The 16,817-nt window shown below is 35.5% G+C and overlaps 1 protein-coding gene across 1 annotated transcript in view; it reads left to right on the top strand.

The window, feature by feature from the left end:
* The window catches only part of TLL1 (tolloid like 1), a 131,953-nt gene that overhangs the window by 74,402 nt on the left and 40,734 nt on the right, over positions 1-16,817 (top strand). The window contains 5 exon segments of the mRNA XM_032686652.1: positions 2,102-2,187; positions 2,190-2,279; positions 4,334-4,439; positions 7,281-7,405; positions 14,235-14,350. Of these exon segments, the coding sequence (XP_032542543.1) occupies positions 2,102-2,187; positions 2,190-2,279; positions 4,334-4,439; positions 7,281-7,405; positions 14,235-14,350 (523 nt within the window).

Genomic DNA, 16,817 nt, shown 5'->3' with positions numbered 1-16,817 from the left:
GCAATACACAGGGTGTTCTTTACTTCCTTTTACTGGTGATGTGGAAGAGTAATCTTGTAAACGTGCAACATTGATGATGGCACAGAATTATAGCAGGGAGTCTAAATTGCCATTGTTTTAGTTACCTTGAAATGAGCTATTAAGGGAAGATACTTTAAGAAATAAATTAAACTGGTATTGCATAACTCTAGCTGAAGTACTGAGCATAATTCAGAGCTTTGACCTAAAAAGTTGTTTCATACCTGTCCTTGGAACTATCTAAAGCAGAAAGAAAAGAGTTGAACTCATATTGAGGGTAGGACTACTGAGAAGCAGTTGAGATAGCAAAGATGATTGTCATATGAACAATATTTTTCCCAGCAGTAATTTCCTCTGGTAACTCTGCTAAACTGTTCTAGTAATTATTTTCCTTTATAAAGTAAGTTGGGTGCATTTTAATTTAAGATAATATTTTTGTGGATATATATCCTGGTTTTAGCTATTACTGCGAAAGCAGTATATGCGTACTAAGAACAGATATTGTAAGCTAAAATGCTGTGGTTCTGCTTCTCCATACCCATATTTTAAAATTTATTAGATACTGACAAATTAAATGAAGAAGACTACAAGACTGACTGACTAGCCAGCTAACCAAAGTGAAAAGTCTGTTTTCCACCACAAAAACTGAAAAGGGGAAACAAGCAATGTTGCCTGTAGAATTTAATCTGCTATCATGTTGCTCCTGCAGCTGCTCTCCTTTATTGCCTAAGGAGGCATCCAGTACTGAAGGATAGGATCATTCTCCACACTAGCATTGACCGACCTCAAGGACCAATATATCCTGCCATGCAAATGTTGCATCAGAAACATGTTTCATAGAAAGCAGAAGAGAAAGAGTGAAGGTGCTCTGGTCATACAATTCCATTCCACCTGATAGACTGCAGAATTCACAGAGCAGAGATGGGAAATCAGGCTTCTATTAGGGAATATAGTGCTTTGCTTGCTTGAAATATTTAAGATCTTCAGAGTGCCAGAGAATAAGCTTATGAAACCTGAAATTGTGTTCCGTTCATAGGATTTTCTTTATTCTCCTTTCTTCCCTTTTGCTACCATAGTCAGCAGACCTCTTTTTCTAAGGAAAAAGAAGGTATCTCAGAAAATGCTGATGGTATAAATGCTTAAAAGGACATCTCTGTTTCATAAGTTTACATTGGAAATTTTATCATGGAAGTGCAGTGGAACAGGAATCAAACATGAAGAGCAGTTGCAAAGTAGGTTTTTGGATTTTTTTTGGGTTATGTTGTTTTTTTTTCTTGTGAAAATGTAAGTTTCTGTGACTGAGGATCCTATTACAAAAAAACAGGAGCATTCAACTCCTAATATCCTGCTGTTGCAAATGATATTGTATATTACCCATAGCCAAAGAAACAAAAAATAAAAGGTATTGCACAGGGGCATCACAAGATTCCGCATCACACTTAGGATATCTTCCTTCTGTATTTTCAACTTCATTCTAAGTGAGTCTTTAAAGGACTCATATTATTTACTTGCATCGTTTCTGCACCTTTATAGGTGGATGTCATGAACTACAGGGATGTTTCAGATAAAAATAAAGCAAACTTATCAGAACTGAGTGACTGAGAGACTAGTAGTGCTGTTAAGGTACAAAAGCAGAAGTAAGGCACAGAAGAAAGCTTGCCTTTCCTTATTCTTTCTACTTCCTTCTGCATACCTCTTTAGTGGTGCTGGGGCAAGAAGGCAGTGATAATGAATGGTGAGATAGTACTTCCAGTCAATTTTATTTTATTGATTCTTTAGAAGAAAAGAAGTTCCTGTATCATTCTGTAACAGGCTGTCAGAACAATGACAATTCTGTTGATCATAGCTAACATCTTTTAAGAATAACCTTGAATATTAATAAAAAAAACCCATTCATGTGTCCCTTCTAAGGTATTTGAATAATAAGTTTTTCTTGAACAAGATCCGGATTTGTGAGACTGCCAAAATTGCATTGTGCATTATTCTGCTGAATCTTTATATGTTATTTTCCGAAGTTTTAACTAAATTTACCATGTGGTTTGTAGAGTATGTATGAAAACATTTGTTTTGTGTTTAATTACAGGTGCTGTTCTTATGTGGGTCGAAGGGGAAATGGTCCTCAGGCTATATCTATTGGCAAGAACTGTGATAAATTTGGCATAGTTGTCCATGATTGGGTCATGTGATAGGTTTTTGGCATGAACACACACGACCAGACCGTGATGACCATGTTCCATCATTAGAGAAAAACATCCAACCTGGTGAGATATTATGATAAGCATTTTGGAAAAAGAAAATTGTCTCTTATTTTGGTGTTTCCTTAATCTGCTCAACTCTATTAAAACTGAATGCTGAATAGAATGAGCCTTTTTGCCTTCTATTCCTCTTAGCTTGACTGATCTCAAGTTGATTCACAAATAAGATACTACAGTTAAAATATAATATTTTCCAAGAGGTCTGACCAGTAGCAAGCCTTAATAGAAGGCTAGAAGGAGCAAATTAATAATCATGCTCAAAAACTTTGAAGAAAATCACTGCTCTTAAGGCCCTTTAAAAGTCAGGGTTTCTGTGCTTGAGAAAAGGGCATTGCTTGTGGTAGTCTTTACAGAGGGATAAGTAAAAATATTGTCAATAACTTTTAGCTGCCCAAGAGGCTTAGATTTGGGATGTAAGGACTTTGAGTCTGTGACAGACAGGCACAGTTTCCCTGCAGTTCACAACATTACTCACCTCACTCTCTAAAGCTCGCAGCTTTGGTCAGTGACCTTGGTGTTGGTTGAACAAGCATCTGAGGAACCTGAGAATTTTAAACTGTGACTGTCATCTCTTTCACTCTGCTTGTTGTAACCCTCACTTGTGTTGGGTAGGCAAAATGAGAGGGAATTAGGCTTGTTTTATTTGCAATGTTCATAAATGTGTATGGTTTCTGAGAAACACTGATTTTGACTTACAGGAATTCTCTGCTCAAAAAGGGGTGAAATTGTACAATTATAGCTTAGAGTATTTGTCTGTTCCTATAGAAAATATTTTAAAACAAAATAGATTTGTGATGCAATGGACTATATGAATTAATTTGAGATGCCACTTCATCTAGGACTTCAAAGAAAACTGTAAGCTGATACACACTCCCATAAATCTATGAAGTCCTGAAAGGGCATGCACATTTGAGTCTTCTTTCTCTTCTCTTCTCTTCTCTTCCTCTCTTTCCTCTTCTCTTCTCTTCTCTTCTCTTCTCTTCTCTTCTCTTCTTTCTCTCTTTCTTCTCTTCTCTTCTCTTCTCTTCTCTTCTTTCTCTTCTCTTCTCTCTTTCTTCTCTTCTTCTTCTCTCTTCTTATCTTCTCTTCTCTTCTCTTTCTTCTCTTCTCTTCTCTTCCTCTTCTCATTCTTTCTCTCTGTGTTATCGACTGTGTAGATGCCATAAGTGCTCTTCCCCTTTTCTTTTTCTGTGATAGCGAAAATCAGCTGGAGTGCCATCCTCAGCCTCCTGCTCTCCCTTTCAGTTGTCTCTCTAGTTCTGACTGAAATCACTTCTTGTGGTGTGTGTGAGCTTGAGGATCACTAAATGGGATCAGGAAGTCATGACCACCGAGACAGTTGGTTTTTTTTTATATTATGCAAAATATATTGGTTAATAATGTTAATGTCACTCCAGTTTGTTTTTGCAAGACTCCAATGGGAATATGAACTGGAGTTAGAGGTACTTTGTACTCTAATACACTGAAGAAGACAAAGAACTTATGCTCTGTAATTATGAACTGAGTATAATTCTTTTGTTCCTCTTCTTGCTTTTGTTAATTACAACAACTGGCTCTTGAAAATTTGACTTTGTGTCTTGTCTGTATTATGTGGAGGCTCAGAGAGTAGCCTTTGCTGAAGCAGTCTGCAGTATTCAGTAGTTTACTACTAGATTTAGTATCCAGTTAGACTCTTAGTATCCAGTCTAATGAGTCTACAGTGAGGAGGGTTCTTCTGGAGTCTTTGCTGTCAAAACAATTTTATTTTGGAATTAAGAATCAAACCAACATTTTCTATAGATACTACATGAAGCACAAAATGATGTGTAGGCCCTTTATGTGCTGGTTGAATGAGATTAGTCTTTCTAAATGCCAAATATAGCAATTTGATGTGTATTTCAGAAGACGTCTGCCCTCTCGGTTAAGAGGGCATAATAAAGTCACACAGTTACTCCCAAATGTCAAACGTTTATGAATGTCAGTGAGTAATTAGGTTAGGGTCTTTGTTGTTTTTCTTTTCCTGTTTGGTTTTTATCTTTACAGGAGATATTAAAGATTCTCTAATTATCAATCATTTATAGGGCAAGAATATAACTTTTTGAAGATGGAACCTGGAGAGGTGAACTCCCTTGGGGAACCATACGACTTTGACAGCATTATGCACTATGCCAGGAACACCTTCTCAAGGTTGGAGTCTCAGGTTATACCTTTTGACTTTTAATTCTATTCCTCTCTGTGAATGCTAAGAACTATCCTTTCTGAAGTATTTTGAAATCACTTAAAAGGTCCCTTGCGATATAGTATTCCTACAGCAGTCAAAGGACAGCTTGTTTATTTTAAGTCAAAGTAATTTAATTATATTGTAAAACAGATTTCTTTTCTGTTCAGTTTCAAAGCAGCCTATTCATCCTGCTTCAGTTCTTTAGATTTTCAGACAAGATAATCTGAAAACATCACTTTACATAATAATCACTTTCTTTCTGTGTCCACAAAAATTTGAATTTAGAAAGATCAAATGGGTGACATGGTTAGGAATGTTCATAGTAACATGATCTGTTCTCAAAAAGAAAAATTTTATTTGATGCATATTGTTTCATAACTGTAGATTATGCAGTTAGAATACATTATGGTATTCAAACATCTACTACACAAGCCACAGCCTTTGCTAAGGACTGCAGTCCACCATTTCTAACAGAGGCTGCAACCTCTTTTCTGTTGTTTGTACAGATTGTTGCTGCCATCAAAACCTTACAATAAAGAGTTCTGCTTGTTTTGCTTTGTCCTGTTCCAGGCTGATCTGTTCTCGACTCCACAGTAACTCACGTGGGGCTCTCCCTGAAATGCTGTAGGGTTGTGGGGAGCTGTACAGTGAGCTGTTCCCGTAGGCCAGCCCTACTCGAGAATAAACGAGGAAGTCTTTCACCCAGTCTCTTATTATATTTCATACCAAGTTACAGTTCAGTTAATTATTCTCTAAAAATATCAGATTAACATAAAATTAAAAGAAACCTCCAATAACACACAACAAAAATGCTAGTGTGAAAAGTTATGTACTAGGTGGTTTTTTTTATTTTTTTCAATTCATGCATTTTAAGGCAAAAAATACTAGACATTCTTGACACTTTGAAATAAACTGAAGACTGCCAGAAAACTCCCAATTCTTTGCAAATCTGTTAGGCTTGTTCTCCTCAATATAAATCATATTGAAAAAAAAAATCCAACAAAAGGCTGTATTACTCAGCATACACATAATTCACCCCTTGGAAGAGCATGGGGATGAACCATATGAGATAAATATTAGCCACATTGCTTAATCCAGTTACACATACCATTACCTTAAGGAATAGATTAGAAGAACCTATATAAAATAGAGTAATTTAACAAGATGGAACCCCCCCGCATCCTCAGGCAGTGAAAACATCAAGGTAATTTGATTTGTTGGCCCTGATCTCACCACTTCCAAGCTGGCAAAAACTGATAGTGCCATGAGTAGGCATGTCCTTCCCCAAAGTACAAGAGATTGTTACTTCATACTGTTTAAAAGCAGCCAGCAAACCCTTGAGGTCAGATATTGATTTATACTAATTCATCACTGAAGCATGAGTCATGCACAGTGTGGCATATTGCCAGCTGCTTGTTAGGCATTACTCACGTGGATAAGTGGTAGAAATCACAAAACATCATAAAGTACACAATGATTTTGTTTATGTACTGTTACCTTATTCAAATGCTAAGGCATTTAAGAGAGAATTGTTTTCATAGTTTTACAAAGTATGAAGAACATCAGTTTCAGGTTGTACTGAAATTTAGTGGAAAACAAAATCATAATTTATAGATGCAAACACTTTCTAATGTGCCTTATTTCTAGAAACTGATTAATGCCATAAATAGTTTATTTCGCTGATTAAGGAAACACCCTGAGATGATTTTTTCTTTGCAGAATTTCTAGTGATGTCACACAAAATCTGACTGGATAAAGAGAGTAGTATGTGTCTGCAATACTCAAAATGCTTCATTTATTATAATTTAAAAATATGTATCTATTTATAAATGGTATTCTTAACTACAAAGGTCCTTACTGTTCACTCATTTTTTAACCTATTTTGTGTCTAAAAGTACTGGTTTTGCTTTTCAATAAAAGTCCTACAAGAATAAAAGAGAGTATAAAAGAATTAAAGAATAAGAGAACATAGAAACATATTCTTCTATTAAATTCTATTGTATGGAATTTGAGGGCTTTTCAGACTCTGTAGCATGATAATAGAATGTAGTTTTGTCCCTTACTCTTCTAAAATTTATTTGAACTACCAAAATATTTCAGATCATGTTTAAAAACTGGGAAATTTTGAATAAAACTGCACATTTTTAACAAGTGTGCTTCTTTATAATGCCTTGTCATTTAGGGTTATTATTATTAAAATCACATATGGTAAGTTGATATATTTTATTGTAAAGCAGAGTGAGTGAGCATTTCTGTTTCAAAAGCAGCAGCAGCAGCTAGAGTTAGATCTGTTATAACACTGGGCAGAAGAATGATTGGCAAGCGTGCCTGACTTTACGTACTCTTACATATGTAAGTTAGACTTTAAGACTTCCCATAAAAACTTTGTTAGAAATAGGAACTTTGTGATTAAGAATTTTGTGATAGAGACTAATTTATGTATCTTTATATAATTTTATAATTATTTTATTCAATATAGGAAGAATTTAACAGCAGTGTCTTTTACCTGTGTAATTTTAATAGCAGTAAGAGATTTTCCTCCTCTTGTCTAGCAGAAACATAAAAGCTGATATGTTAATTGATGTACTGAAAGAATATTCTTTTTTGGTAACTTTGCATAACGTTCGCCAACCTGAAGAATTTTATGACATGTTTTCTATATTTAAAGTTCTTCATTTTACCCTCTTATTTATGCCAAATGTAAAAACTAGATTTAAAAAACAGCATTATACATTCATGAAACTCAGTTTTATGACAAAAATCTGATAGGGGGTTTTGGGGTCTATTTTTATTTTTATTTTTTTTAGGGGCATGTTTCTGGATACCATTCTCCCTTCCCGTGATGATAACGGTATACGACCTGCCATTGGCCAGCGTACTCGTCTAAGTAAAGGAGATATTGCACAGGCAAGAAAGCTGTATAGATGTCCAGGTATTGCACCACAAACAAACAAAACCCACATACTAGCAACTGTTTGACTTGTTGTTCAAGGGGAATGATAAATTTTTTGAGTCAGCTGCTCAGTAGTCTGTTTCCATTTTGGCAACAGATGTAGGCTGATCAAGAATCAAGTCATAAAAAAAAATCTTATAGATAAGGTTTCTTGACTTGAAAGCACCTAAGGACAGACAAACTGTATGAAACAACACTTTGTTCCATGATACTTCAATCAGTTTTCCTTAGCTGTTCAATAACTAGAAAAAAAAAAAGGAAATATGTTTAATATCACTTCTGGTTTGTATACTGACTGGAGTCCTTTATTTGAATTTAAGTAGAGTGCAGAGGAGCAAAATGAATTATTGCAATCAGCTCTAAGCATTTGATATTTTTTTAAAATTTTACAAATAACAAGCTAGGACAAGTAAGTTGAACTGGTTAGATCTTGGTACAAAATTTCTACAGTTTTAACAGATACATTTAGTTATTTTATTATCTTCTGCCTAATTCTAGCGTCCTATAATTTTAATCCATATTAATTTTTTATCTCAAAATACTGTTATGGTAGGGTTGCTGTCTGTCTCAGAGACATCAGCAGCAAACCTGGAGTAGCCCAGAATCAACCCTGGATTCATGTTGTTCTCTAGTCCTTATTCTTCGCTAAGTGCTGCCATAGTGGTGGAAATCTCAAAGCAAACGGTTTTAATTTCCTTTCTCTAGTTATGGCTAATACAACTGTTAAGCTTTGGTGTCAACCAAAGAAGTTCACAAGTGCCACCTCTCAGCCAGAATTTGCCAGCAAGATCCTTGTGAGAGGCTAGACATACCAGCTCTGTGTCACATAGGTTTTACAACTCTCCTGCTCCTCATGGGAATTAATGAACTCTCATAACAGTTTTGAGTTAGATGTACGGCTACTTTTAACCGACTGATCAATACAGAAGGACTAAAGAAAGGGATCAGGACTAAAGTAAAGTAAATTTGTATCAGCAGCAATGGAATCTACTGAAGATCTGGGGATTCTGATTCTGATGTGCATTTGATGTACACTATACAGCTGAAATACGCCTTTGTGCTGTAAGTATGCTGAATCATAGTCTTCTATATACTGAGAACATGCACAAAACTTCTGGGCCTACTAGAGGAGAAACCATTCTAATATATTTTCTTCAACAACTGCTCCTTTGGGAACAATTTTTGCTCTTTCCTTTTGGTACAGGGAGTGTTTTAATAATAATGACACTCTTGGCGGTATTATTTCTAATGAAAGTATACAGAGAGCAACAATTTCACAAACACAGAGAATACATATATACTTTGATAAAAGAAAAATTTTGGAGAAAAAAGTCTATAGAAGTAAAACCACTGTGAGAGTAGCTAGTATCTTATGATCATATTGACTTAAGAAAGAAAAAAAAAAAGTTACTACAGCCTAGGCTGTTTAGTGCATATATAATACTCTAACATGGACTTTCAGTCAACTGTAAAAGGTGCAATGTGCTTTCTGAGCTAATGCTCAAATGGTTCTTCAGAAAAAATATGCTTTTCATAAGGTAATGAAAACATGTACTGATGAGTTTTTTTTTAATGTCTTGAAAGTCTTGTTGAAAGTTAGTTTCACGGAATTGTAAAACCACGGTTGTGCAGCAGCAGTGTACACTTTAAAAGAAAGCTATTTTTTGCAGCACCAGTGAACACGGGTCAAATGGATAATAAAAATGAACAATGGTTGAAGGATCATGCTCCTTTTCTGGCACTTAGCTTCGGCAAACTTTGGGATAAAAGATGTTCGTTTTCCACCCTTACTTAGATGAGCCATGCCATAAAAGAAAGTGAGTTTTAAGAGAGAAAAAAAGGCAGAAGGTTTTTCTACAAATGTTAAATAGCATACTATTTAAAATGCTACTTTTTCAGTTAATATTTTTAATAGAAACTGCGTAGCTGAATAACACAACACAAACTTAGACATCTAATAGAGAAAGCAAGTCTATGAAAGTTGCATAGTACTTGTGTTCTAATAAATTTTCCAGCAAATACTGAGACTAAAAATTCAGACAGACATAAAGCTTTTGGTTTTATGTAAAAAAATCATGTGATCATTGTAGTATATAGCAATAAAATCCCTGACACTGTGTTGCTTTTGGAGGTATGTTTTATTTCCTATTTCAAACAAAAGATAATAATAATTCATTAATAATATCTGCATTGTTTGTGTTCATTTGTGTTGCTTTAAATGTAATACAATGAAAATACAGAAAACAATAACTTAATCAGTATTTTTCAGAGATGCACACTTCTTATGATAAAGGATTTGTGGTATTGTGCATGTTTTGTTTGGAGTTCTAATTATTCCCGCAAATAGTTTCTGGTCCAAGGCGTTTTCTAGGGCCCATGAACATGAAGTTGAGCTCAGGGCTGCTGGTGAATAGAAATGATCCTCACAGCAGTGAGGCACCTGAGCCTTCCAGGGTCTTTTAACTAGTCAAGATATTCAGGGTCATTATTAAGGAAAGGGTTTAGTGACCGAGAAGTTTTGAGACTGGGGAAGCCAAGGCATGAGATTTGATAACTGACCTTTTAGCAGATAAGTACCAGGACTCAAAAAACTAGCGACAGAAATTTTAGTTTGTTTTTAACTTTTTCTTAGGATTTTTGTCAATAGGGATCTGTTGCTAATAGAGATCTGTTACATTTTCGTACCAAATTGTATTGTTACACAATGGAATAATAAGAAGAAAGAAAGCAAGTAATTTGAGAGTCATTCCTTTAAAAATCTTATTTTGAATTTTGAGTGTCTTGGTATTGGAGGACAGAACTTGGATTTCAAGGCTGGATGTATTACAGTGGAGTCTAATGGAGTGAAAGAATGTGTTTTCTTCTGGTGTAGCTACGAAAATTTCAACACAGGTCTGCCTTTGTAGTTTTATAAAGAAATTGTAGTTGATTTAAAATTCATATGTAGTTTTATAGGAGCAGGAGAATAAGAAAGGCAAATGATGGACAAGGATACTCTTACGCAGAAAAAGAGGACAAAAAGTGAGTAGAGTGGGACTGAGTAACATATGGGAAAGAAGTCTCACATTGGTGGGAGAAGGCTGTTTAGAGGAAGAGAAGGTGGATGGATGAAGTTCAGCAAACTTACAAATTGCCTGGGTCTGTGACAGTGTGTGCAGAAGAAAGCAGATGAAGGATACCTAGCCTGACTCTTTGTGCTGTTCTCACTGTTCCTCAGTCTTAACTTCCTGCCAGCTCTCTTGACTTTCAAAAGTCATCTTTTATTTGCTGTATAAGGAAGATTAAGGTTTTTAGTTTAAGACCATTTCCCTATAACTTTAAAGGGAATCAAGTCAATAGTAAGACACTGAGTTGTAGTAAACTGATTTTAGTTTTTGATTTAACAAGTACACGACCAGCAGTAGATGTTTTTAGGGCTCTGTGGCAGCTTTATATGCCATATATGTATAGTTGTACAGACTTGTGTCTAAGTAGAAAGTGTTGAAGATCTTATTTCTCTTTGGAAAAAGGTAAGCTTAATTAGCCATATATGAGACTATGTATTGGTAGCGTTATGTACAAAGGAATGAGAATTTGTTCCCTGAGTGTCCTGGAGGATCTGGGCTTCGTCATTTACAGATTTCACTGTAATCCGTGATGGAACTTTACTCTGTGTGTAGGCCAGCCCAGAGAGGTGTTATACACAGGCTGTGTGATTAAACACTGCTGCAGACTTCACTGGTGCAAATTACTTTGTATAAGCATGTAATCTACCTGCTACCTGCAATCTTTACAAGGAGGAGTAAAAATACTTTCCTTTTCTTTACCACAGAAACTCTTATCAGAAATCTAACTTTCTCAAGCTGTAAAATAGAGAAAAGATCAGCTTTTTTGGTTAGTCTGTGTGTGGAAAGAATTAAAGTGGCATTTCTGCAAGTGGTCTAGCCTAATAAAATTGATATAAGGCATGACATTTGAAAGGGGGGAAAAAGCATCAGAGAAAGGATTGGCAATGGTAATGATTAACAAAGGAATAAAAATGTACGAATGCTTTATAAAGCAGAGCTATATAAGATTTAAGTTGTAATTGATATCTTCTGATGTGAAATATACTAAGATTAGTTCTTAGGAAATTTAAATAAGTGGCCCTTACCACTCATTTTCCTTCCACATTTCTTTCCTAGAGTGGATTTTGTTACTAGTGGACTGTTACAGTAAAAAGTTTATAATATTCCATTTTATAAGCTTAATAATGAATACTACAATTGCTACAGTCCAAATACAAAGAAAACGTTTATATTCTCTAGCAATAGAATTTTAACTGTTTCAATTACCATTGACTGATTGCAGAGAAATGTGCTTTTCTACAAGAAATTAAAAAATATTGCCCTGTCTACAGAAGCTCTGCAGGCCCAGACTGGAACTCAGATCCCATAGATAATTAATTCAGCTCTTGATTGGTATAAGCTATTCTTGTTATACTTCCCTTGAGTAATCAGAAATTTTAAATTAAAAAATAAATATGGCAAAACACATAAAGCTTGAGTGTATTTTATAAATTCTAATTGTGTTAATTCTCAGTAGAAGTTATGTGTTCAAAATTTTTCTTATGCTTCTGTTAAATTTAGACATATTTCTGAAAATTTTGATTTGATAGAGACCTCCCAGGCATTTAATATGGATATAAGGTAAAATGTTGTATTAAATGGTTTTGTTCTATAACACATGAGGGAAAAGAATGTTCCATGACTCCTTTTGCAACTTAAAAGCCATAGTTCTAAGTTAAATACGTGTTCTGTATATGGAGCATGGAGTGTTTCTAATATTCTGGAGAACACAATCCTGCACTCTGTATAAGAAAGAAGAATTCTGAAACATTTTTAAGAGGTAAAGCTATTATGCTTTTTTTTTTCTTTTATACGGAGTAGTTTAGAGGCTTCAATAAAGTAAGAGGTCTTCCTTCTGTCTTCTTAGTAATTGCAGGGATGCATTTGAATAGATGTCTCGCATGCTTGATAGCATTGTGTTTGGTTACATACTTCACGTTACCTGGGTGTGTGCATTGCGTGACTTCATGGTCAATATTTGAGAGTTGAAGTTACAGTTAATTGAAAAAATTTCAATGTGAGCAGAAAAGATCAGATAAGTAGCATTCCCCATCGCTCAATATGTCATCTGCTCAAGGCTTGCTTAGTAGTGTTGGTGAAATAGGTAAAGCCAGAGCAAAGAGAAATTGTACTAAAGCTTGAAATATGATTGTGTGCCTTGTGAGAGTACGTTGATGCAGTCTTCATGAAGCCATGCACGGGGGAGAAGAACAAAGAGGGCTCTAAAAGGGGTGAGGGTCTCTTTTACTCCTCTCTGAGACAATGATTATTTTACTCATGGCTTTCTCCAAAGTGCTCTACGTATGCGCTGTAAGCTATGACATAATTCACTAGCACTGGGGAAACCCAGTACAGGGCTCTGCAATTTATTTAAGTTCTTATTCATCACTGTGTTAAAAATAAATTGTAGTTAATTACAAATATAGCGTTTTTACTGAAAAGGCTTTGTTCAGAAATGTCATTTGCTGTGGCTGCCTGGAAAAGAATATTTTTTTTTTCCTATTTCATTCCTAAAGGACTGAGTAATGGTGGGTTTAGTCAATACATTTTTGGAGGGCTGTGCCAGTCTTCCCTTTCTTTCCTCATCACGATAACCATTTGAGCGTCAGAGAGCATATTTAATGCCTTGAAGGTAATTTACGCCTGATATTACAGTGTAGTTGTCAGATTGCATCTTAGATGCATTTTAATAAGACAGCCTTTACAGCTGTGTTGTCTATCTTTGTCATAAAAAAATCCCTTCCTTTGTCCCCTTTTATTTAAAGATTTTCCAGATCATTTATAATTCATTGATATTTTGATGATACAGTTGTTCACCTGCTAGTAATGGTAGCACTGTCATTTGAAAGCACTGCAGATCTGATTATGCTGTCAGTCATGGGATAATATTCTTGAATTCATATCTTATATCACACCTGCAAAATTAGTGGATGAAACAATTTGCTTAAGGTCAAAAAAGATGACTGACTGAGGTGTGACACTGTACCAAAATCTGTTTTAATGGTGGAGAATGGCAGGACCTTCCGATGTTATATTTTAGTGTGAAGAGACTTTTTTAACCAGTTCAACAGCAGCTAGCAGTATGATTGACAGATGAGAGATGGGTGCTAAAAGCTTCAGCAATAAAGAATATAAAAGCGCTTTGGTATTTTAGGACTTTATATTTGCTTTGCTTTTAATACTCATGTATCTACAAATCACTCCTGCAAGAGACTTTGTTGAATACAAGATTTAGTTTTCTATACCAATATGAGTGAGTTTAGGTCAGATCAGTCTCTCATGTGAGTAAAGTACTAAATTAAATGAAACCACTGACAAAATTTCAATGTGGTGCCAATCACGCTGTGCCAGTGTTTCTTTTAGTTCCGAAAGGATGTATCTGTGTCCACCTTTTTTTTAATTACCAAAGTAGTTATAGGTACAATGTTGCAGCATTGTTGATTGACAGCAATGATGTTTTTGAGGCTGCTCTAATTTTGGTTATATCAGCAGACAACACACAAGTGAAATACTTCATGGAATAAAAATATCCCGTGTAAAATGGAATGAATGTCAGACTGGCTTAAAATCATTGCTTTGAATAAATTGTAAACTAACTAGTTTGTTTTCCATTCTGCATCTGCAGTGAATTAAATGTATTCTAAGTAGATATTGGAAAGATGCTTTTTTCTCTGTTAGGCACGTTATATTTTATTTTCTTTACTGTAATTTGTTTCTTTCAGCCTGTGGAGAAACGCTGCAAGAATCTACAGGCAACTTTTCTTCTCCTGGATTTCCAAATGGTTATCCTTCCTACACACACTGCATATGGAGAATCTCTGTGACCCCAGGAGAGAAGGTATTTTAACATTTCTTTAGTTAACACAGGTACTATTTTCAAAGTAAAATGTTACATTTCTTTAGCTTTTCATTAAGTTTAAAATATGAATCATAATTGAAAATAATGGTATGTCATAAAAAACGGGACCATCGACTATGTACTATTGACTTGACTTTGATCTGTGGCGTTAGAACCACATCATCTATTGGATGGATGTCCTTGTGAGATTAAGATATGATTTCAATCTACTATATGTTTGCATGATGAAATCCCTTCAAAACCAGCTCCTAGTTTAGTTCATGGTTTGGTGTAAAATGGAAGAGGTGGTTCAGGCTACTGAATGTTTGTTTTTCCAGCATGAGCTCAGGCAAACTGGTTGAGCTGTGTGGGGCCGATAGCTGGGCTATAACTAAGGAAGCTTAGTGTGTTAAATAAGACGTTTCTAAAATGAAACAGTAATAACATGAAGTAAAGAAAGTGTCATTGTAGGTGTTCCCTGTTCTACTTTCTGGGAATCAGTTTTACAGGAAAAAAGGTGGGGGAAAAATGGACTTGGGGAGAGAAGTGTGCTGTCCTAGTGAAAGCAAAAGCTGTTGTTCTTGTGTACACTTTCAAAATGTGCTAGCTGAATCTTGTTTTAAATTACTGGCTTAAATATCAGGCTGCTTCAAAATAAATTAGGATAAAGGGAGTGATGAAAAGTTTCAGCTGAGACAAGTTATGCAGGAAAAAAAGGGTGTAAGTTTCATTACATGAAACAGTGGCTGATATTAAGCAGTCAAATACTATAGACTAAAATACAGACTCTAAAGAACAAATATAGAACCTAACAGCAACTCTGTACTGAAAGAGGAAACCTAGCATTTGCCCCCAGATATTTCAGTCAATTTTTTCAGTGGTCTTCCACTATGTATATATCAGACATAGTTTTCTCCTGATCGTATTACTTTATTCCATGTTGCTTTCAGGTCAGCATCCTGGTAGATGCCAAGTATATATATTCTTGATGTTTTGATAGATCCTGAGGAGCTGTAGGAGCATTTGCCGCTGTGGGGTTTGAAAGTAAAATTATTTGGAAAGTGTTTACCATCCTCTGGGCAAGAGCCAGAGACAGGAGGAAAAATAGACACTGTGCTGGGAGGGCGTGGGTGGCTCTACAGGTTGTCAGGGAAAAACAAATGAAAACAGATGAATAAGCTACAGTTTGCACAAAGGATGCAAATTAGTCTAGATAGGTCGTTTTATGTTCCCACTATTTGTGTTGCTTCTTAGACATTGTTGGGATAACAATGAAAATGGCTTAGGTTTCATTTCCATTCCTCCATCAAAAAAAAAAATGTTCATCTACAATTATTTGCTTTTGAAAGCAATATTAATATATGAGTTAGTGATCATGCTTTAAGTATTCATAGCATACTCCAATTTTGTGTCAGCCTATCTGTTGACACTAGTGTAATTGTAATACATTTGTATTACCATTATGTTTGCAACTACCACTGGAGCTCTATTATATTGTAAAAAAGCTTAACAGGGGAAAGTCCCTGTCTTGAAGTCAGCAAGACTTTCCATCTTACCTGCTGCTCCAAATGGGGAAAACACGAAGCAGAATTTTCTAACTGAAAATTGACATGACAAGTTGTGTCCATAGGGCACTGTTATGGTCTCCAGCTCTCATAATCTCCATATAGTTCAGCAAGAACGAAGTAAATGATATTTGTGCTAGAAAGTCTGTTTTGTCCATGCTGTTCCCATAGGATATTGGCTGTCTTGAGATAAAGGACCCAACTTGCAGCCATGATGTCTAAATCTTAGCTAATGCATATGTCATGGTACTTTGGATATGCATTATGCTTGATGTCAATTTTTCTCAGTAGATGGTGATAACACATTCACATAATGTAGGGAAAATCAAAATATATTTAACTTTTTCTTGCTTTGCTGCTTTGACCCTGTTAAATCTCAGGAATGTTGTGTGGAAGTTAGAGTACATATAAGTACATCACATCATGTTATGAAATGTCAGTGAGCACTTTAGTCACCTAAAAATAAAGTGAAAAAGCGTTGTCTAGCTCTTGTCTCTTATTTATTGAGATTTAGCACAGATGTTTGAGCATAGTTCAGAGGGCTTTTATGCATGTTTCTTTCTGCAAGTGAGGACTCTTCTGGTCTTTCATGGCCAGAAATTTAATGAAGGATGGAACTGCGGTGGTATGCATTAGCTGCAGAATTCCTTTTACTCATAAGACACCGTAAATTGACAGCCCAGCCTAAAATGTGTGTGTTCCCATGAGGCAGTCCATTCACCTTTTACTTTCGAGATTTAAGACTATATGGTAAACAGCTGTACACAGGATATCTATACACAGAAAAATCTCTGAGGAAGGGTGGTGTTAGTAATGCTGTATGCCCTCCTCCAGGGCAAATCCATCCTTCTGGTGTGTAGAAATTTTATTGGCATAGGGAGATGCAAATGTGCCAGTGTCTT

Source organism: Chiroxiphia lanceolata, chromosome 4 (genome assembly GCF_009829145.1).
Source record: "Chiroxiphia lanceolata isolate bChiLan1 chromosome 4, bChiLan1.pri, whole genome shotgun sequence".
NCBI lineage: Eukaryota > Metazoa > Chordata > Aves > Passeriformes > Pipridae > Chiroxiphia > Chiroxiphia lanceolata.
This window is presented reverse-complemented; position numbering and strand designations above follow the sequence as displayed.